This window comes from Gymnodraco acuticeps, unplaced genomic scaffold (genome assembly GCF_902827175.1).
Source record: "Gymnodraco acuticeps unplaced genomic scaffold, fGymAcu1.1, whole genome shotgun sequence".
NCBI classification, from domain to species: Eukaryota; Metazoa; Chordata; class Actinopteri; order Perciformes; family Bathydraconidae; genus Gymnodraco; species Gymnodraco acuticeps.
This window is the reverse complement of record NW_022990667.1, coordinates 369,341-389,856: the sequence shown is the minus strand read 5'-3', so window position 1 is coordinate 389,856 and position 20,516 is coordinate 369,341. Positions and strand designations below refer to the sequence as shown.

The 20,516-nt window shown below is 40.7% G+C and overlaps 3 protein-coding genes across 6 annotated transcripts; 2 read left to right on the top strand and 1 right to left on the bottom strand.

The window, feature by feature from the left end:
• Window positions 1–251: 251 nt before the first annotated feature.
• On the bottom strand, window positions 252–5,861 carry usp12a (ubiquitin specific peptidase 12a). Its single transcript, XM_034229662.1, has 9 exons — window positions 5,700–5,861; window positions 4,448–4,528; window positions 4,141–4,354; window positions 3,815–4,050; window positions 3,473–3,549; window positions 3,201–3,284; window positions 2,898–3,095; window positions 1,147–1,225; window positions 252–1,064 (listed from the first exon to the last, which is right to left on the bottom strand). The coding sequence occupies exons 1-9, from the start codon at window positions 5,745–5,747 to the stop codon at window positions 963–965; spliced, it is 1,119 nt and encodes a 372-aa protein (XP_034085553.1). The 5' UTR covers window positions 5,748–5,861; the 3' UTR covers window positions 252–962.
• A 1,130-nt stretch (window positions 5,862–6,991) lies between these two features.
• Window positions 6,992–9,547, top strand: rpl21 (ribosomal protein L21). The gene is made up of 6 exons (XM_034229613.1): window positions 6,992–7,070; window positions 7,778–7,856; window positions 7,995–8,056; window positions 8,273–8,385; window positions 9,005–9,155; window positions 9,424–9,547. The coding sequence occupies exons 2-6, from the start codon at window positions 7,790–7,792 to the stop codon at window positions 9,511–9,513; spliced, it is 483 nt and encodes a 160-aa protein (XP_034085504.1). The 5' UTR covers window positions 6,992–7,070; window positions 7,778–7,789; the 3' UTR covers window positions 9,514–9,547.
• Window positions 9,548–14,118: 4,571 nt separating this feature from the next.
• gtf3ab (general transcription factor IIIA, b) lies at window positions 14,119–20,512 on the top strand. 4 transcript variants are annotated; one of them, XR_004570345.1, is made up of 10 exons: window positions 14,119–14,608; window positions 14,679–14,773; window positions 14,865–14,961; window positions 15,053–15,141; window positions 15,219–15,292; window positions 15,360–15,440; window positions 15,510–15,742; window positions 15,889–15,970; window positions 20,122–20,175; window positions 20,273–20,512. XR_004570345.1 is itself a non-coding variant. In XM_034229629.1 (9 exons), the coding sequence occupies exons 1-8, from the start codon at window positions 14,495–14,497 to the stop codon at window positions 20,151–20,153; spliced, it is 810 nt and encodes a 269-aa protein (XP_034085520.1). In that variant the 5' UTR covers window positions 14,124–14,494; the 3' UTR covers window positions 20,154–20,175; window positions 20,273–20,414. The 4 variants fall into 4 exon arrangements, 3 of the variants coding, with proteins under 3 accessions (XP_034085520.1, XP_034085519.1, XP_034085518.1); XM_034229629.1 differs by lacking the exon at window positions 15,889–15,970 and having other exon boundaries at window positions 14,124–14,608; window positions 20,127–20,175; window positions 20,273–20,414; XM_034229628.1 differs by lacking the exon at window positions 15,889–15,970 and having other exon boundaries at window positions 14,130–14,608; window positions 15,231–15,292.
• The last annotated feature ends 4 nt before the right edge of the window (window positions 20,513–20,516 follow it).

Here is a 20,516-nt window from a genome sequence, read left to right as displayed (position 1 = left end):
CTTCTCCGCCTCATCCCTCCATCCTTGCGGCGCTGCCTCCTCTCCTGATGTGCGTGCATGTGACCGCAGTATAGCAGTATGACCGAGTATTAATCAGGCGGTTTTTTCCAAAGCACCTGCCATTTGTGTCTGAATGGATTAAAAATAGCTCCTGTTGCAGTGCGAGGCCAGGTATCACCACTGAGAGGCGATGTAGAGCTCCTGTGAGTCATCAGTGCACCTGTAGGCTGAGAAAGGAGAGCACACCCTGCTTCAATCTTACTGGCTTTATTTATTTTTCTTTAAAACAGAAAATGATCGCTTTACAACAGGCCTTTTCAAGCAAACCCTCACATTAAACTCGCCAACACCTACAAAACGGTATCAAAAGTGCACCATAGTGTTAATACATATTTTCAAGGTCTAACAATTTCCAATAATATTATCTTCTTGTAATATTTATACAAATACCATTCTGTACACTGTAGAAATACACCACCCGGCACGCCCCATGAGTGGCACGCCCCATGAGTGGGACGCTCACCCCCCCCACCCATCCTCCTTCACATGCATCATCAAAAGCCACTCAGTAAATCCCAGTGCAGAATAGGGGGGGGGGGGGAGCAGGCCGGTGTTACATTATTTGAATTATTAAATACCCCACACCCAAGAAAAACCTAACACGCGTACGACCGACCGATATCTGTACAACCCTCATTCAGCGTCTTTTTTTCAAAACAATCTTGACACAGTTTTCATTCATTATCGTCTCGTTGAGCCGGCAGCAGCGTCCAGTAAAAGGGGGAGGAAGGGGGGGGTATGGGGGCAAGAAGCAAGGGGGAGACTTCCACTGTTTAGCTGCAGCGTGTAAAAGCAAGAGTATGAAACACAGCTGAGCAGGTGTGAGACCACGCGGGCGGCTGTGGTGCGTTTAGGGTCCGCTGCGAGCCATGACGAGGGTCTTCCTCTGGTTTCTGTGGCGGTTAGTCTCTGGACTGGTAGAAGAGGATGTAGCCTGACTCGGAGTTCTTGGAGATTTCAGAGGTGAGACCGTAGAATTCCTCTATGGCCTGGGCATCGATTTTCTACAACAGAATGACCACATACAGCAGGGTTAGAAACAGGAATGTACTTACAAATAAACGTAAATACAAGGAACTCACTCACCTCCACAATATCGTCATCAAACAGCAACCAGAAGTCATGACTTTTCACAATGGCAATGTAGTGACCCCTGTTTGGACCACTGAAAAGGAATAGATCAGTGTATTAGAGTATGCTTTATCCTCTATGATCACATCACCCAGACTTCAAAAAGGACCACCCACACAGGTGTTTCCACTGGTTTTGCCCAGCAGACTCCTGTGGGGGTGTAAACGCTCTCACCTTCCCATTAGGTGGAAACACCTGCGTGGGTGTAACCGGCTTTTAGAGAAACACAAAACTGTGCAGCTGCAAACAAAAATATTTTAAAAAGCTGACAGTGAAAGATCACAATCTGTGTGAACACTGTGGTCTGATCGAATAATATTATAACACCTGTTTCAGGATACATAGTATTATAATACCGTGTCGTGCCCCAGGCCAAAAATGGCAAACGTAATGAATTTAAATGAGTTGAAGAAGTATTCAATTTACTGTCATTCAAGCCCTATCGTGCCTAATGATACTTTAGAGCACATGTGTCAAACTCAAGGTCCGGGGGCCAAATCAGGCCCTTGGTGGATTTAATTTCGGCCCGCAAGATAATTTGTAATTGCTATTAGATCTGGCCCGCCGGTATATTGCTCTCACACCTTCACTCCATCCTGAGGGTTTCCTCCGCTCAGAGCCTGAGCCCAAACATTGATGACCTTGCACCCAAGATGAGATGCCAAGTATCTGAGCTAGCATCACAGAGCAGCACACTGAGTTTCAATGGATGTTTCCTTCTGCACTTTCTCTCAGGACAACAGGGCATGTTTGGTTTTCTCTCTGAGGGGAATAGTTTTGTTGAAGCTGTTGTTGGCCTGTGGGAAAATGTAATCATAAGAAATGACTCTGGAAAAGCTGCAGATCGAGCCATAAGAAATGAATGCAACTGATTATTTAATGTTGTTTTTATAGGCAATCATTTAAGCTTTGTTAGTTCCAGGTTTAATATGTGCAATAAGTTCATTTCAATAAGTTCTGCAATAAACATTGAACCAGTCCGGCCCTCCACTAGTATCCATTTTTTAATTTTGGCCCACTGTGTATTTGAGTTTGACCCCCCTGCCTTAAAGCATCTCCATTTAATCAGATGCATTAATCCAGAATCTGTAGGCAGTGTTAATAAAGTCCACGTTTTCTTGCCTGATCACGTTTGGTTATAAATAGCTGAACAGCCCGTGTGGCGGGCAAATGAGGCATCGCATCTCACCTTGCTTATTGGATTGTAAACAACGACCAGCAAACAGAAAAGGCAGTCCTGACCAGTTTTGAAATCACAGGAATATTCACTTTCCCCTTAGAGGCTAACGTCGATAGCCAAATGGATCCAAGTGTGCTGAAATCCCAGATGATATTTGGCCTAAAATCATGACATCAATTTCATGATACGTTTCCAAAATAACCCGCTGAGGGAGCTCAACTGGGAGTAGATCGCAGAGGGAGAAGACAGAGTAGGACCCCAGTCTTCATTTCTCAACTCTATGTAAGTCTAATATATTTTCTTTATTAAGGGGCTCAAGTCTTTTTCAGTATGCTGTGACAAGCAGGGACACACCTTGTACAAACAGTGCTGGTTCTCGTAGAGATGTGATTTACTGTGTTTCTCGTGCCAATGGGTTTAAATGCATTTTATAAATAGAAAATGTATGCATTTGCCAGACTCTACAGTTGCTGTGGAGACTGCTTTAAAAAGGTGTTGTATTCTGGCTGTGCGATCACCTACACACCTCCCACAATGCACCACAACGGCCACCAGGTCGTACAGCCTCTCGGGATTGGTGGCGTCCCCGGAGGTGTTGAAGAGGCGGAGCTCCAGGGGGAAGACGACGCGGTAGGACAGCTTGGTGTAGCGCTGCAGCTGCTCCATGTACTTGAAGCGCTTCAGGTGCAGAGCCAGGATCATCGGCAGCTTCTTCACACGCATCCTACGCCACACATATCACAGGGTAAGGCACGACATCAGAGTATCCAACCACACACAGAAATGCATTCATATACATTAAAAACATAGCAAAAATAAGTGTACTGACCGCTTGTGTGCCTCCTGCTTGCTTCTACATTCTTCACAGTAGTATTTGTACTCACTGCACAGTGTCTCTGTGTTACTGAAGCCTCTGAGGAGTCACAGAAAGAATACGTCACAATCTGAAGTCATACCAATAGTCCAAACCCAAAGAACAACTGAAAAAAGAAACCGGAGCCACCAAATGCTTTTTGGATGAAAGCAACTTATTATAATAGTTGCCGACTCATTTTCAGTTGATCAACTATCCAGTTCTGCTCCTACATGCCGTTTATTTACCTGAGGCAGTGTGTGATAGAGGTATTCTGTTCTACATCCACAGAAAGGTCCAGAAAGTCCTCATCTTTGCTGCTTATCTGTAACAAAAAGAGGGTGTCAAAAACAAGCAACTTCCATTGAAAAAACGAACCAATAATGTATTAATCTATTATTGATCTATTAACCTTAAACATTGTTTTGCAGCACAAACAGAGTCGAGCTTCTCTAGGGTTTGTTTGATAATCCCTAAAATCTGCAGCAGGAGTGTTTGAGTAAAACATGTTCAAACAAGACTCTGGTGACACAGATGTTTTGTGAACGCCACTTACACTTTCCCAGGTAAACAGCAGTGAGGCGTCTTACCGTCTCACAGGTGAGGCAGCGCGTCTCGTTGGTCAGAGTGCCTTGGAAGATCTCGTGGACCCAGGTTGGAGCGGGCGTGGCATTGCTGTTGTTGTTCTGAGAGTCCAATGTGCCGTTGGCAAGGCGGCCATTGGTCTTGTCCTGCTTCCTCTCCTCCTGCAGCAGATCTGCGATGGTGTTCAGCAGGTAGTTCAGGAACTCGTGGGCATCCTGCTGCATGTAGTTGTCAAACAACTCTGCGGATTAAAGTCAGGAGAGACGTTAGGGAACAATTCAGCTTTTACACATGTTAAGTGGGTACTTCAGGGTCTTCTGCACCATCTTACCATTCTCTTTGCGAAGCCGTGTGATGAACTTCTTGGGTGGGATGACGCCCACTTTCCTCTTCTGGTTGGCGATGCTGTGGAACAGGTCGGCCAGGCAGGTGAGCAGGTTCTCTTTACGTCGAGGCTGACTGCGGTACGCTAAGATCTTCTCCCGAAACGGCCGGCAGAAGTAGAGAGCCTGCAGCACCGAGTTGCAGTAGCAGGTGTTTCCAAACTAAAAATCACAACATGCAAAGCAGTCAGATCACGTGTGACAAACATACAGGTAGCGATAAATGAATAAAAACACTTTGCATCATCTACTTACATTGACCAGGCCAAAGTAGTGCTCATTGACCGGAAACTGCTCAGATCCAATCTCTTTCTCCAGAGCAGAGGCATTGGCGCCCTAAAAATACACAGGGCAAACGTTTGTTATCTTAAAACAATATATATTTTAGGTTGAGCTACAAAATGACGACAAAAACATACCAACTGGAGCAGTAAGTATTTGACAAAGTAAATGGAAGCAACTTGGCCGTTTTAAGGTAGTTTGTTACACGGGATAGAAAATGAAACTAATCAGTGCTTTAAGCATTTTCACTTCCCCTTCAAATCTGCCATCTTAGCTAAAAACAGTGCAACATTGAAGTGATGAACACATTAATGCACTAATAATGTTAATACTATAATTCAAAATATATGGTGCTTGAATGGGCTATTCTGCATAAAAAGTACTCAGTATATTTTGATGCCGATTGTAACAGAGTATTCCTGGTAGTACTAGAAGTACACAATCTGAGTACACTTCTTCTGCACTCTTCCAAAAAAAGGTTTTGAATGCAAAACTCCAGCTGAAATAATAGAATTACATCTGTCAAAAATAAAATAGACGTAGATGTTTATTGACCTTAGTAGAGGACCCGGGGTTTGTTTGTTTAAACCATAGACTGTGTATATATAAAGGTTTAAACGCATTCCCCCTCAATGATTTATGAAGGGTTAACAGAGTCTGTGGACAGCAACAAACTGCAGAGTGGACATGGAGCTGCGCAGATAAACCATGTCGTCATAGCCTGCGTACATAATATCTGGTAGTAAAGGCCAACATGTACATTTTGCCTATTTTCCCACTGTTTTGCTCCACAAACTGCAGATTCATCGGCTTCCGGTGTGAAGTGAATAATTATCCAGCTGTTTCCCAGTTGTTGGCAGGATGTAAGATTGGTGTAGCTTTATCGCTTCACGTTAGCCACTTAGCTTCTGTGAACCTCAGCTGCAGCAGGTGCAATGTCACTGCTCTCAAAGACGCTGTGATACATATTAAACCAAACAAGTCGTCAAGGTATGCGTTTATTAACAGTAAAGAGTCCCAATCTGACGTCCCCGATAGAAGCTAATAGAGATCAGAGCCGAGAATGGCTGCTCGCTTTTTGCTATGAAATCTGCTTGGCTAGCACCGAATTATCTGCTCTTATTTATAATCAAACACGGTAAAAACGCCCATAAGAGTCCAAACATTGTTTCCGTATCATTCCGTAGACTTGATAATATCAGTGTAAAGGCTGTAGTGAACTCACCATGGTACAAAAAGTGGCAAATTTGGAGACTGTCATTAGGATTTCCATTCGGCTAGCGCCATCTTCAACCACCGCCGCGCGCTGACAAAACTAGGCTGCTGGCTGGCTCCCCTCGTGCCCCCAGGAAGTGCGCTGGCCGTTGAAGCAGATTTGTGTAAATGACCGTAGTGGCCAAACGGTGGTACTACATCCGCCGTGACGTCATTTTGGCCCCAATATATACTTTTTCCCTTTGACTTACATTAGTAAAGAGACGTCTGTAAATCAACGTCTACTGTTTTTTTAGATAAATAAACGACCCAGCACGAACACTTGTTTAAATCAGTAGGGTCTCAAAGTTCTAAAATGCGCTGAAAACTTGTATTTATTTTATTTTTATTTTATTACCTACCTTTACATTTAAAGAAGTCTTTTATCCTATGTTTTAATGTTTCCAGTATTTCATTATCTGAATTGGTTAAACTTCTTAATTTAATTCATTAATGTATTAAATCGGTATTTTAAGCACTGAGTGTTGAGTTTCCAGAAGCCTCCAGAGGATAAAGATGTTTTTAACTAAAAGGTCATTTAAAAATTAATTTAAGACAAAATACTTCCCTGCAATCTCTCCTTTCATTTGACTGACCTGGGGCTTAAGGAAAACTCTAGTGCGCATGCGCTGTAAGCAAAAGGGCCCCGGATGATCCGGGTACTTTCTGAACCGACAGTCGCTCCATTTGGGGCTTCATGAATAGTAACACTATTAAAAACATTATGAATAAAAAGACAATCAAAACTAATTCGGTACTCAACAAATATTTAGTCTGAAATATGAAACTTTTATTTAATATATTTTCTGTATTACTTTATATGTAAACAAAGTCCCAGTTCTCTTTACACATCCAGAGCATTCACTGCTAGTTGTTTTCCGCCTCTGCTTCTTCAGGATAATTAAGTGGATTAGCTTTAAGGACTACAAATGTCTTTTCTTACCTTCTGAGAAAAGCTCAGTGGAATATGGCATATTAAAAATCTTTAAAATAATGGCTAAAGTTACTATCATCAAGAGAAAATAAAGGATAGCCTTCTTGAAGTTTCGCGCATGCGCATCATGTGGCTTTGAATGGTGTTTGCACCAACGTACAAAGTATACAGAAAATCACAAAAATGTTATGGATCAGAACTGATTTAGGACCAATTATTGACAGGAAATTGAATTTAAGTTATTATTGTAATTTGTGAAAGGCTGACCGACTGTTGTTCCCTTCGTTAACGTCACATTATTTCTGTTCAGGCGTTAGTGAAGCCTGCCTTGACAGTATTTCACAAGGCGGAGTTTGGGGTCTTTCAGTCTCTCTTTTCGCCATACCCGCCATCTTGTAGAGACCGGGGGTAAGATCCTCTCCGTGTTAATTGTTATTTTCTACTTTATTTTCACATCATTCCTACACAGTTACATCCATATATGCGTGTTAGCTCTTCTCTTAAATATCAGTGGAGTAACAGTGCGTCGAAAAGCGTAACATTTGTGATATTTAGCGTTGAATGTGAGCAGCACGAGCAGCGTGGCTCTCCATGCGGGCCTGGTAGACAGAGAAACGATAGCAGAAACAGTGTTTTCCTCTTAAAAACCCTGTTATCTCCGCTGTTAAATAACTTTAAGCGGATTTATTTGGCGTGCTTTACACTGCAGATAACGTTACAGTGCTGCCTCTACTTGGACATGTAGTCTGTTGCTCGCCTTATCGTTAGCATATCTTCTCAAACCCAGTCGTTACAATTAGCAGCAGTGCCACATTGTGATGGATCAAAAACACTATGTGCATGCTTTAATATTATAATGCACCACTTTTGATTTAATTCACTTCTGCCTTAGATGTCAAATTACTAGCGGTCTTATTTCTATTCTGTGTGCCAGCTGACTTGAGTGTGACTTGTCATTACAGTAGTTTCTCAGGTGCCACATTGAGATTCACATATAGTAGATTATATGATGGATAGATGTAATTGACGTTCCCTCTTTCTATTTGTAAATAGGTTTACATTACAGGTCAATGTTAAGGCTCTATAATGACTAACTGATGTCCATTTTCTCTCAGTAATCAGGCATCATGACGAACACCAGAGGAAAGAGGAGGGGGACGAGGTACATGTTCAGCAGACAGTTCCGCAAACACGGTGAGTACTTGTTGAATCAGAAGCTTTACCATGCTTTGGGTTCATTTCTCTTTTATTAATGTGATGTAGGACAACATTGGGCTTTTGTAACAATTATTTACACATTCAAAACATTAATTGCATGAATTTACTTCACAGGCCCAATTCCTCTGTCCACTTACATGCGCATCTACAAGAAAGGCGATATTGTTGATATCAAGGTAAGATTCGGCATATGAGTTCACAAGTAACTTTTGTTTTTTGTGATCAGTAAGTTGAACAGAATTGAGTCGCCAAACATGCATTCATGGTTTAACATGATGCGTAGTTATTGTGGGCCACACTACAAAAACACTACATTTCAATATTCCTAGTATTCTTATGTGAAGATCCTCGTGTTGCTTATTGTTAAAATGTTATGTTTTTAATTTCTTCAGGGCACAGGTACCATCCAGAAAGGAATGCCCCATAAGTGCTACCATGGCAAGACAGGCCGTGTGTACAACGTGACCCAACATGCTGTCGGCATCATTGTCAACAAGCAGGTCAAGTAAGTAGGAGGCGGCATTTTTATTTTGGATATACCTAAGAGTATACACTAATGTGACTTTGAGCACACCAAAGGACTTAAGTGTACGTGATTTGTTGATCTGTATCTCTGTGTGAATCCAAGTAACAATGTTGGCGTCATGACCCTCGCAGGGGATTATATGCCTTCTGTTTCTCTGTGGTCTCAAGCCACTTTTAGACGGATCATTCTTTCACAGATCTCTCATTGGTGAAATGGTTGGAAGCATTTTCTTAACCATACCTATTGGTTGAGGTTAGATATTGACCTTGAGTACTTAGGATAGATCATCAGGCAGCAGGTTTACCACTTGGACACCTCCATCCTTCAGAACGTAATGGCTTCAATCTAATTGTGCTGTACATGCTTAGATTCCTTATCTCGAACATAAGAGGGATGTGACCCCCATTTTCACTTTGCCACCTGGATTGTTCATGTCCTTCAGTGGTCATTCAGATGGGGAAAAGTATTTTCATCCTTAAGCACCCCATCCAAACTCCTGTTTGACCTGGGTCTGTGTCGAGGAGACAGAAGAGAGGAATGCATTAATTGAAATGTCCATTCCTTTTTTGTGTTGTTAACTTTATGTTGTACTTTACAGGGGAAGGATCCTGGCCAAGAGGATCAACGTGCGTATTGAGCATGTGAAGCACTCAAAGAGCAGGGATAGTTTCCTGCAGCGCGTCAAAGCCAACGAGGCCCGGAAGATGGAGGCCAAGCAGAACGGCAGCTGGATCGAGCTGAAGAGACAGGTGAGACATTAAGCCCAATTCATGAAAGTGTCTTCAAAAAACTCATTTTTAAGAAGGCAGTGATTTACGATCCACTGGAGTGTATATCAAACTGAAACCAGTTACAATTTAAAGCCTAATATTATTTACATTTCTGGAATTCTGAATGGGAAAGACAGAAATTGTGGGTTTTGACTGTATTTGCAACAATGGTTGTTCATTTGTCGTCATATCTAATGTATTTTATCATTATAAGTACATCATCTGAAATGCCCTCTTGTCTCCACAGCCACAAGCTCCCCGTGAGGCTAAGTTCATCAGCACCAAGAAGAACGTGCCCCAGCTGCTGGAGCCCATCCCCTATGAGTTCATGGCATAAAGAGCTGACGAAAATAAAAACATTTGTACACACACTGGTGGTCAAGTTGTCATCTGTTCACATTTGTATTTATTTTTTAAAGTGTCATGATGTGCTGTCACTCGGTGATGATCCAACTCCTTTGATTACTCAATGAAATCAAACAGTCTTTTACATTTCACCGGCGATCTGAGTGACGTGGCACAAGCATTTTACATCCAGTTCTCTAGTAGCACTAGGCTCACCAACTAAAGCTTCAACGGTATTTATTTTACTTTCTTCATGCGTCTGTAAAGCCTTTTTATTACTGTATACGTCTTTAATAATTAGCTCTAGTGCATTGCTGCGATATGTGTCAATATCGTAATCCTCTTGGGAAAAAAACAGCCTTTATTGGGTAACATACATTACAGTTATTTTTGGGGCAGTTTTTCTCATAACAGACTTGTGTAAACTACTTGTTACTATTCTGTAAGTATCAATTATTTGGTTATAAATGGGACTAGAGTTGCTTAAAATGTTACTTCAGATTGGAGATGCTCTTATTGATCCCAGTTTGGCGAAATTATTTAAATGATATTGCCATGCTCAATGCCTGGCACCCCATATACCTTATGTATGTTTTGTTAGACTTTGAATTAAGCTGATGTCTGCACAGTAAATTATATCGATTAAAACAGTCTGGTCCCCCAAGGTAGTGACTGTGATTGTACACTAGGTGGCAGTGTGCGCGAGGACATGCTTGGAATAATCATTGTCCTTAATTTTGTTATTCCCCACCCGAACACCAAATCTAATATAAAAACAATATCTACAATATTTTACTGAATACTCGCTAGATGTTGATTTATAAAAACATTAAGGGAAGTCTGTGTCAATTCTAAAAAGTTGCATTCGTATGTAACAATCAAGATAGCTATGAATATGTACAGAATAACTCACTGCTGAAACCAATTTAAGCATGTCAAAGCAATTAATGTGCCATCATGGGCATTACATGCATTTGTTAACCTTTCTGTCGTTTTTGGTGAATTAGATTAAGATAATAGTTATAGAAGTTCTTCCTTTAAGGTGACATATCGCTAAAATGATTTTATTGTTAAGTTGCCTATATCCATTTTATAGTATTTTCCTCTAGATACAAATATAAAATCAATCAGTCATACCTGTGTGTGTGTGGACCACTTGATGTGTGCTGTTTAATCAGTGAAGGCTGAATGGCTGGCTGGTTATGTGACAAATAGGTTATCTCCTCGCACCTCAGTACTTTACCCAATATTGACACGAATTAGTACCAGTTTACAGAGATAGGGAGCAGCTGACAGCGTGAAGTGTATGTATGTATGTGTGTGTGGTCAGGAGCGAGAAGGCCAACAGTGAATCAATTCTAGGATTATATTCCATTTCTGTGGGTTCATCACTTGCATTTTCTTGGAGTATATGGAAGTGAAATCATTTTTTTTTAAAGTGGAAAGACTAAATGGATGATGTAATCTCCTCCTGGACAATGGTGTTGAGATAAACCTGCAGTGGTCGTCTTTCTTCACCTTCATAACCCTGCAGGTCTCAGGTCAGATAACTCGTACACAACTCTTATCAGGACGGAGTAATAAGTATCCAACAACCTGAGGAGAACCGGGGAAAAACAGATGGAAAAATAAAATGCAATCAATCAATGAGCGGGTGGCAGCCAAAGCCCTTGGTATTGATCTGGATCTTGCTTGTGGTATTGAGATAAGGTGAAAAATCCCTCTATATTTCTGTGTATTCCCATTTTTTAAGGTAGAAAACTGATCAAATGAGCAAATATGTGGATTGCAAGTCTTTTCAGCATTCTTCTTATACCATAATCCTGCCTTTACATCTACAGTAAGCCCTTTGTGTGTGTGTTTTCACAGATACACTGACTCATGGAGGTTACTGATTGAAGCAGGACAAAGTAAACAGAGAAGGAGAGGGAGAGAGAAAGCCGGCCAGAGGGAGGGAAGATGATGGTGGATAAAAGCCATGGAGCACTATGAACTCTTTAATCACACATGTTTGACACACACAGATTGAGTCTGTCAGCTCAGCCAGCAGCCGTATCGACCTGTGGTGTTACACATTAACCACACACACACAAACAGATAATTGGATGTGGACACCACTGATGCAAGAGTGTGGAAATGTGGCACTTTATGAAATTATTTCCACTGATCTCACTTAATTTAAAGGATGGATTCATCCAGATATAAAAAAACAGGTTGTTTTACAATAATCTGTAGTGTTATCGAGTCAAATATCTATTTCAAGGCCAGTTTTAGTGCCTAGATTGTGTCTGAGATTTCTCTGAGGACATTAAGGATTACATTCATGACATTCAAGCAGTTAAAAAAGCTTTTTTAATTTCCAGAAACATTGGTTAATCGACATAATTCAGACTTCAGCATTACCTTTAGTTGGAGATATTTTCTATAAGTAATAGTCCTTGTGAAAATGGTTGGCAGTGTGTTATGTGGAAGATGAATGGTAAAAGAGACTATAGGTTCGAAAGCTCATATTTAAATACTCAATTTCAAGAAAAGGCATCAGATTTATCACAACAAATATTAAAAGTAAAGGTATGCAGAATGGAAAGTGTTAAAATATGACATTTATGATATTTAACAATAGTAAAGGGCTTTTGGAAATGTTTAAAGCCCTTATTATTCCTATTATTGTTTTTTTGTTGAGCTATTATTGTGTTTAGGCTGGTTAAAGCTAAATTAATTGAATCTATATTATGCATCATATTTTATTAGCTCTTAGGTTTGTGCGCAAAGTTTTAATAAGTAGGCCTACCTTGTATATAGTCAGTTTAAACATAGGGACTATTTAATTAAAAAGAAAGTCGAGTAAAAAGTACAATAGTTCCCCTGAAATGATGCTAAATATACGAATTGTTTAAAGAAAAAACCAAGGAGGTAAATTAGAAAATGTTACTTTATGATTTGGGTGAACAAACCCTTTAAGATCTGTTCTCTTGGCCCCCTCCAAGGCCCCTATGTGTAGGAAAAAAAGCCCTCAGTGGTCTAAAAACTCATATTTGTGATGAAATCGTGGGTGTGAACAGTGTATGTCCACAAGATATGTGTGTGTGTGTTTGGGAAAGGCCTGGAGGTTGGACAAAGGCTCAAGGAAATCCCGCTGCAGGCCAAACAGAGTGCATGCTGTATCTGTGATAGGTGGGGTGATAGAGTCTGTGTGGTTATCAGAGAGGGGGCAGGCATGGTCATATATGTGGATATTCGGCCAGCTGTATTGATCCTGGCCCTGAGGTGGGGGGACGGGATGATGAGAGGCTGATAATGTTTTTAACTGACCCAGGCTGGCTCACCTGAAGCGTGGGAGGGCAGCGAGGTAACACCCAACAGGCTCTCAATAGGCCTCATTCACAGGACTCAGTCAAAGGTTTCACATGAGAGCATGGCACGGGTTCAGAGGGTGATCTCCAATGTTTGGACAAGCAGATAGTGTTATTGGATTGTCAGTGTCTTTGTCTTTCTCCAACAGCACCTAAGAATGGTTCTAAAGCAAGTCTATGTAAGAAAAAATTGGTTTTACTGAAAAGTGGAATTCGTAAACAGGCAGACGTACCTTGCTCAATTCAATACCTGTCTGGTAGATGGATGTATTTTATAAAAAATGTGGCTAATCATAGCTAATTACATTTTTTTATAAAACGGTTGAAATTCATTTAGCTGTCTTGCAGACAATGCTAACTATTTGATTTGTTGACAATGACATCTCTGTAGTTGTGATATTCTTACAGAATGTTTTAGCATTTAGGCTAACCTTTAATGCCTTAAGCAGTTTAAAAGCTGAGTTTCTTATTAAATTAAATGACAGTTTCAGCATTCAGATTGACTTTAACTTTTAAAGGAAGAAATAAATAGTCTTCGTTCGACCTATATATTAATACAGTAGGCTATACTACCTGCCTTGTGTAGTGTGACCAGTAGTTTATTAGCAGCTAAAGTTAGTTAACCTTAGACATATATTGCTCCATGAGTCAGTTACTGAGTCACTTAGCTGGTTTATGACTGTTCTTCTTGTGCTACTGATACAGCTTTTTAAGCATTTACTGTTATTGTCAATTGCAGCTACAGTGGCTACTGTTTAGCTACAGTTAGCATAGCTTTAATGTGACATTGTTTAGCATTTAGCTGAAATAGTGTCATAAAGTGACCAAAGAAACAAACTAATGTGTCTTGCATCATGTTCTTAAAGTAAGATAACAGTAGCAAACATTAGCTACTGGTCATCAAACCTCACAAGTATCTTTAGTTGTGAAATATCGGTCTTTTTGTTTATTGTGTGTGTGTGAATGCTTAAAGGCTTAGAAAGGTTGATTTAGTTTCAGCTTTGTTGGTCTCAAAGGATCTCACTGAAGTCTACTTTCTGACAACAATAAATCACACCTATCAGAAAACAATATTGGAGGGTTGATAAGATTAAGATTAGAGCAGTACATTCTTGGTGGGTGTGTGTGTGTGTGTGTGTGTGTGTGTGTGTGTGTGTGTGTGTGTGTGTGTGTGTGTGTGTGTGTGTGTGTGTGTGATTAATCGAGACAGACAGTCGCCTCTCTCCCTGCACAGCAGATCAGCAGATAGGGAAACACACTGAAGGAGCCAAGGTGACATTTTTAGAGCCTGAATCAATCAATGTGGAGGAAAGAGTCATGGACATTTATAACGTTTGAGTATCAATGGGATTACACTCAGGGGCCCAAATCTTCTTAGCATATCATATGTTGCACAAGTGTCTAAAAAAAGAATATCCATTTGTCGTAGTAAAAATGCTTGCATATTTTTCAGTTTCAGTGGAGTAGGACACCCCCGTCCCTGCTTTAATTGGTACATCCCAATAAATTAAATTAGGCACAGATGGTGCTGCTGCATTGGAGGTCAGTACATGTCCTGCCCCTTTACAACTATAGCATTGTCTGTGACCAAAACACAACGTCTAACATCTCTTATTAAAGATGGGGGAGAGGGTGCAAAGTCACAAAAGCTTAGTTTGTTCTTTTTTAGATTGTAAAGCTGCCTTCACTAAGTCATGGAGGCTTGACGCTCATCTTTGCAAACACACAGGATTGGTAAGTGGCCAAACAGAAGAAGTTACATGAGAAAGTGGAGTAATGTGACATATATTTCCCCAAATCTCAGAAACCCTTCACATGTGAGGAATGTGACAAGAGCTTTAGCGCTCGCTATCAACTCAGCAGACATCAGCGCAATCACAGTGGAGAAAAACCACACAAGTAAGCCGCTGTGTTCCCTATTTTAAATGCCTGGTTATAATAAAATGTAACCTTGGCTTTGCTTTGAACTGTTACCCTCTCTGGCCTCCAGGTGTCTGGCTGATGAATGCTCCAAAGGCTTTGGGACATACACTAGCATGAAGAACCACATGGCTCGGGTTCACCAGCACAAGGATAGGCTATATCGAGTAAAAATAATCCTACAAATAGTCATTTTATCTTTATCACACATAGGTTTGGGTTCACTGTGATGTAGTGTTGCTCATTGTTCTGTTTTAGTGCGACCATAAGGGATGTGGAAAGGATTTCAGCAAGAAGAACCAACTGAAAGCCCATCTGGATGAACACCTAGGGTATCTGCCTTTTCCGTGAGTAGCTGCACATCTGACGCAATAGTATCTGTCCATGGCGATGTAATATCTGATATTTTTATCTTTTAATGCAGTTGTACTGTCAGTGGCTGCACAAGAGAATTTCTCTCTCTCAGAAAGCTGAAGCATCATGAGAAAGTGCATGAAGGTTGGTTGATAACCATAAAGATTTGATTCCTTTATTTGTGTGTTTTTAACAAAACTCTCTTCTGCAGGTTACCCTTGTGAGAATGAAGCGTGTCCTTTTCAGGGAAAGACGTGGACAGAATATATGAAGCACAGAAAAGAACATAAAGGTACGAGTAATGCTGCAAGTGTTAATATGACTCACATTGCACTTGTGTTTAATACTTCTTGTTTTTTAGTCAAGGTGCATTGTGGAGAGTGCAACAAGCTGTTTAACAACGCCTGGTTCAAACAACAGCACGAGCTGCGTGTCCACTCTGAAGACAAGAGGATGCTGTCGTGCAACAGGAACGGCTGTGACAAAACGTTCACTCGTCGCTTTAACCTGGACAGTCATGTGCTGGGAGAGCATGAAGGCAAGAAGCCCTTCAGCTGCTCGCACGCTGGCTGTAGGAAGAGCTTCGCCATGAAGGTAAGGCCTGCAATTTGATATAAAATACCTTGCTTTGGGTTTTACTTGCTTAAAGGTGGGGTAGGTAATTTTGGAAAAACCAGCTCGAGTGCGCTAGAATTTGAAAATACACGGTCAGCCGGAAAAAATCTGCGACTTCCTTACAGAGCCCCTCCTCCAACACACACGAACGCGCACATGACCAATGAGGGCACGAGATACATTTGTGCACAGATGGCTGACAGGCAGGTAGGCCATCCAGTTACTTTAGCCGGGCCGGCTCAGATGAATCGTGTTTTTTACAGTACTACGGGTTCCACAGATGACGTTTTTTTTTAATGGATTTTTTGTCAAAGCACTTAAAATATTCATTGCTATCGGGATGTTAAGAGCATTCCATGGAATATAACAAAGTGTAGCTCGAGCCGGTTTCTCAAACTTACCTACCCCACCTTTAAAGGGGACCTATCATGCAAAATGCACCTTTGGACGTCTTTTATACATGAATATGTGTCCCCGGTGTTCCAGGGAACTCACCAAGTGTCAGAAAACACAACCCTCTCTATTTTCCTCCTTCGCCAAATCTCTAAAAAAGTGGCTGAAACGGATCTGAAAAAAACGGATCCAGATTTCAACACTTTCCTACGTCACAAAGAGACGTGCTCTGCTTATTGGTCAACTCTCCACCTATCAGGGGAATGAGCCACGGCCACGTGCATTGCCGGGATCAATACCAACCATCCGGGAGCAGGCCAGTGAGGACACATCCAATTTTGAAGCTGTAAGTTTTTATTTAGCGGTGTTTTTCCTGATAAAGCTATCTCTAGCTTGTAGTATGTAGCATGTAGCTTTGCCGTATCAATGTCGCCTCAAACCCAAATAGTAATCGGTTAGGTGTTTATATGTTTTTGTAACATTTTATATTGTACGCTCCGCAGTCTTTGCTTTGTCTTTTATTTTAATTATCAGGCATTTGCTAACATGTTCAGACATACTGCCGTAATGGCCATCTGTGTGAAGGCTGTAAAGCCACACCCTAGCCGATAACACAAGTATTTATTCTCCTATTTATTAGTATTTTGTGTCCTCTAAAATCATATTGAGTAAGTTATAATAACAAACGTAATCTTCTGTAGGTAAGTGCCGTTTTTTGCAGCGTTATATGTAAAAGCTTTTGTGATTGTAGTCTGTAAGAACGATCAGATATCATCGATCTGTAAGCTAAGCTACGCTACGCTAATGAGACATGCCGTTTTTTGCAGCGTTATATGTAAAAGCTTTTGTGTGTTTACTTGTTTGCGCACATGAATATAAATGGGGGTGTGTGAGGATACAACACTGTGTGTATGTATGCGAGGGGGGACACACACCACGAGTAAAACGGAGCTAAAGCCCCGTTGGTATGTTGTTGACAAGGCCTTACCTAGCAACAGGCTAATTAGTGGCTAGCACTCATTACAGTCAGTCTACTGAGCTCAGCCCCTCTCCAACACATCATCTGTATTGAGTCAGAAACACAGCATGCACGTTACGGTTCAAAACTAACTCAGATTGGAAAAGGCTAAGCAAAGAGCTTTGCTAAATAGAGAGTTTTAAGCCCCATCTTTTGGGATTTCAGACGATATTTATCCAAATAGTATTTTCTCATCCTGAATACTAAATTGAGATGATTTTGTTCCAACTATGTTTTCTTCTTTACAGGCCAGCACCTCACATACTTACTAATTAGTGACACTTTGTACATCCTTTGCTATTATTTACATTTTTTTTTCTCATGGCGGAAATGAAAGACTGTACCTGGCAGCCCTGCACTACAATGAAAACGCTGAGCGTGCACAAGCCACTACATCCCCTGGAAACCCTCTGTATAAACTGCAGTTCCCAAAGGCCAGGAAGGGAGAATGCAGAGCAAAACCAGTAAAGACTGACCCCACATTCCGTAAGTGTTTAAAATATTTATTATACAACTATTTACAAATATAAAATTAGAAAGAACTTTCAGTTTTTTACATGCATATACTAATCTAAACCACATTTTTTGTTGTGCTTTTTTTTTAACATTGCACAGGCTACGTGGCCAACTTGATGGACCTCATCTTCGACCAAGTCTTTGTGGACCCTGCACCATTATGAGCGACCTGACAGGGACGAGGTCATCGCCGGGTATGCTACACGGTTCAATTTGGCTGCTGTCTGAACCCAACATCGACATTTTGCGGATCAGGAAACTCCTGCCTCCTTGAGGACAACGCAGACCGGAATCACCACTCTGATCCTGCGTCCAAGGAAGCCCCAGCACCAGCTCACAAAGCTTCTGTAGGCTAGATACCTGTGACGCCTGAAATCATTAAAAAAAATATTTAGTGTAATTTATACAAAATACAAGTACATTTCGTTTTTTTTTTATGGGTTCAAAGAACCGTTCATTTTGACAATAAAGTTCAGAGTTGATATCAAATGTGTCGTGATTATTCATGTTTGGATGGGTAAAGAATATTCTGATTTCAAAAGCATAAGGTTGTATGTGGACTTTTTTTGTCGTACACATGGGTGTGTTATGCCATTGCTGTGTAATAATATATATATATATAATAGTACATGTACAATGAAAGATTGCATAAAGCCATATACACCAGTATTTATTTCCATGAACAATATTAGCATTCGTTTTACACTTTCAGTCAAAACAAACAAACCACTCACTGCTCTATTTGCCTCAACTGTAGTCCACCATGTTCAGCTCTGTAAATATTAAATGCATTCTGCAGGGAGAACACATTCAGGCACACAGGCTCCAATCCAGGATGGTCCACCACAGGTTATAGAGTCCTCAAGTTCCTGCATCCGTCTTGACACCTAGTGTGATAAAGATATATTGAATGACATGTTAAAAATGTATTCTCTAAACAGACAACTTAGTGAAGCTATCAAAAATGTTACCTGTGGTATCTCCATGCAGCACACATTCTCCGTTCAGAAGGCATCGTGGCGCAATTTGCACATGTACACCTGTAGAAAGAAGTCAATAACTGAGCTTTTAAAAACACATGAAACTACACACACTGCTGACAACTGAGGTGTTGTTGGAGTTATACTTTTTATCACCCTAAGTTATTGAACTTTCCAACGGTTGTTGCACGATGTTGGAAGAAAAGGACTAAACTATTAATAAACGCAATGAGGCCATTGTATATATGCTGAAAATATGAATGTCTCCCTTTATAAATATATATATGTATCGCTGTTTTTGCGTTACAAGCTCTAAGTTATAAACTGTACACATAGCATTCTTGCTAATTAGCCAAAATATGAACGGAATAAGTAGCACGCATCGTAACAGAGTAAAATAAATAGGAACAACAGCTTGTCAACTAACCATTCAGAAACGTCCTGCTGCAACCGAGATGTTTCCACCTCCACCAAAACCTCCGCTGCTTCAGGGTCAGTCTCTGGATCAAATTGATAATACGCTTGAACACATGCATTGCTCTGAGATGACATGTTTATTCCACACTCGTAATCACAGCAAGCATGTTAACGTGACTCTCACCGGCTCATGCCCCCCTCTTCTGCAGGGGGCGTGGTCAGCTGCTGCTCAGAATTTTCAAAGACAGGCTTGGAAAAGAGCGAAAATGAGCGAAACGAGGCATGGCTAAAAAATGATCTGTTTGGTATTTTGAAAAATAAAATGTATAAATATACCTTATATAGGTATGGTCATACACTATATCATTTAAATATAGCATGATAGGTCTCCTTTAAGGTTTTGTTTCTTGAGGTGGAAGTCGTTTTTTACATTACATGTTACTTGTTAGACGCTTTTATCCAAAGCGACTTACATACTCAATACTGTGGACAATCCCCACAGGAGCAATTTGGGGTGAAGTGTCTCACAGCGACATGTTGACTGCAGTGGGGTTCGAACCTGTGCCCATCTGATCCGAACACCTACGCACAATCCACTACGCCACAGTTTTATATGAAACTAAGGGAAATTGTTTATAGTAGGAACTGGGCTGAATGAGTCTTGAGATTGTACTGAGAAACAGGAGATTACTTTGTGCATGGTGTGCTAATTATTACCTTTTTGGACAGCACAAACTTGATTCCAGTAACCTTGTATTATACCTGGCTTCTGTCAAATATTACAAAACTCTTAACACATTAAAAACTGAACTATTTATTGATGGACATTTAATGTTTTGGGTGACTAAATCGTTAAAATGCTGCTACAGTGTAGATGGTAACTGTTCTCATTGGCTTGTGGCAGATATTACAACACTTTAAAAAAACGGAATCAATACCTTGCTAGTTATGAAATGTTATTGTGAGATTTTTTTCGAGTAATCTATGAACTTGCTGCTATTTTTGTAGATGGTAACTAGTCTAATTTTCATCAGGAAAGCCTGTGGCGACATGGAGTGGTGCATGACCCAGCAAAGAGAAAGCTGAAGGTAATGCATCTTTTTTATTTATTTCTTATAGTAAATGTGACTTTTCTCTGCTCCATGTTGTCCTTGTATTATAATGATTGGTGTGTTCTCCTTGCAGAGACTGCGTCCGAAGAAGAACCAGCCCTGGCATGTTTCAAAGCGTCTCAAAAAGGCAGTTCATCAAGCAGAAACCACCAAGCTCACTGCGAAGCTGCGCAACACAACTCTAAAAGACAAACCATAAACCAACAAACCCTGAGGCTTCATTATATAAATATCTGGTTGCACGTGTTCACATTATGATTTTCTGTTTATAGTTTCTTTCTGGAAATATGAAAATAAAGCCTCCTTAACACAGCAAT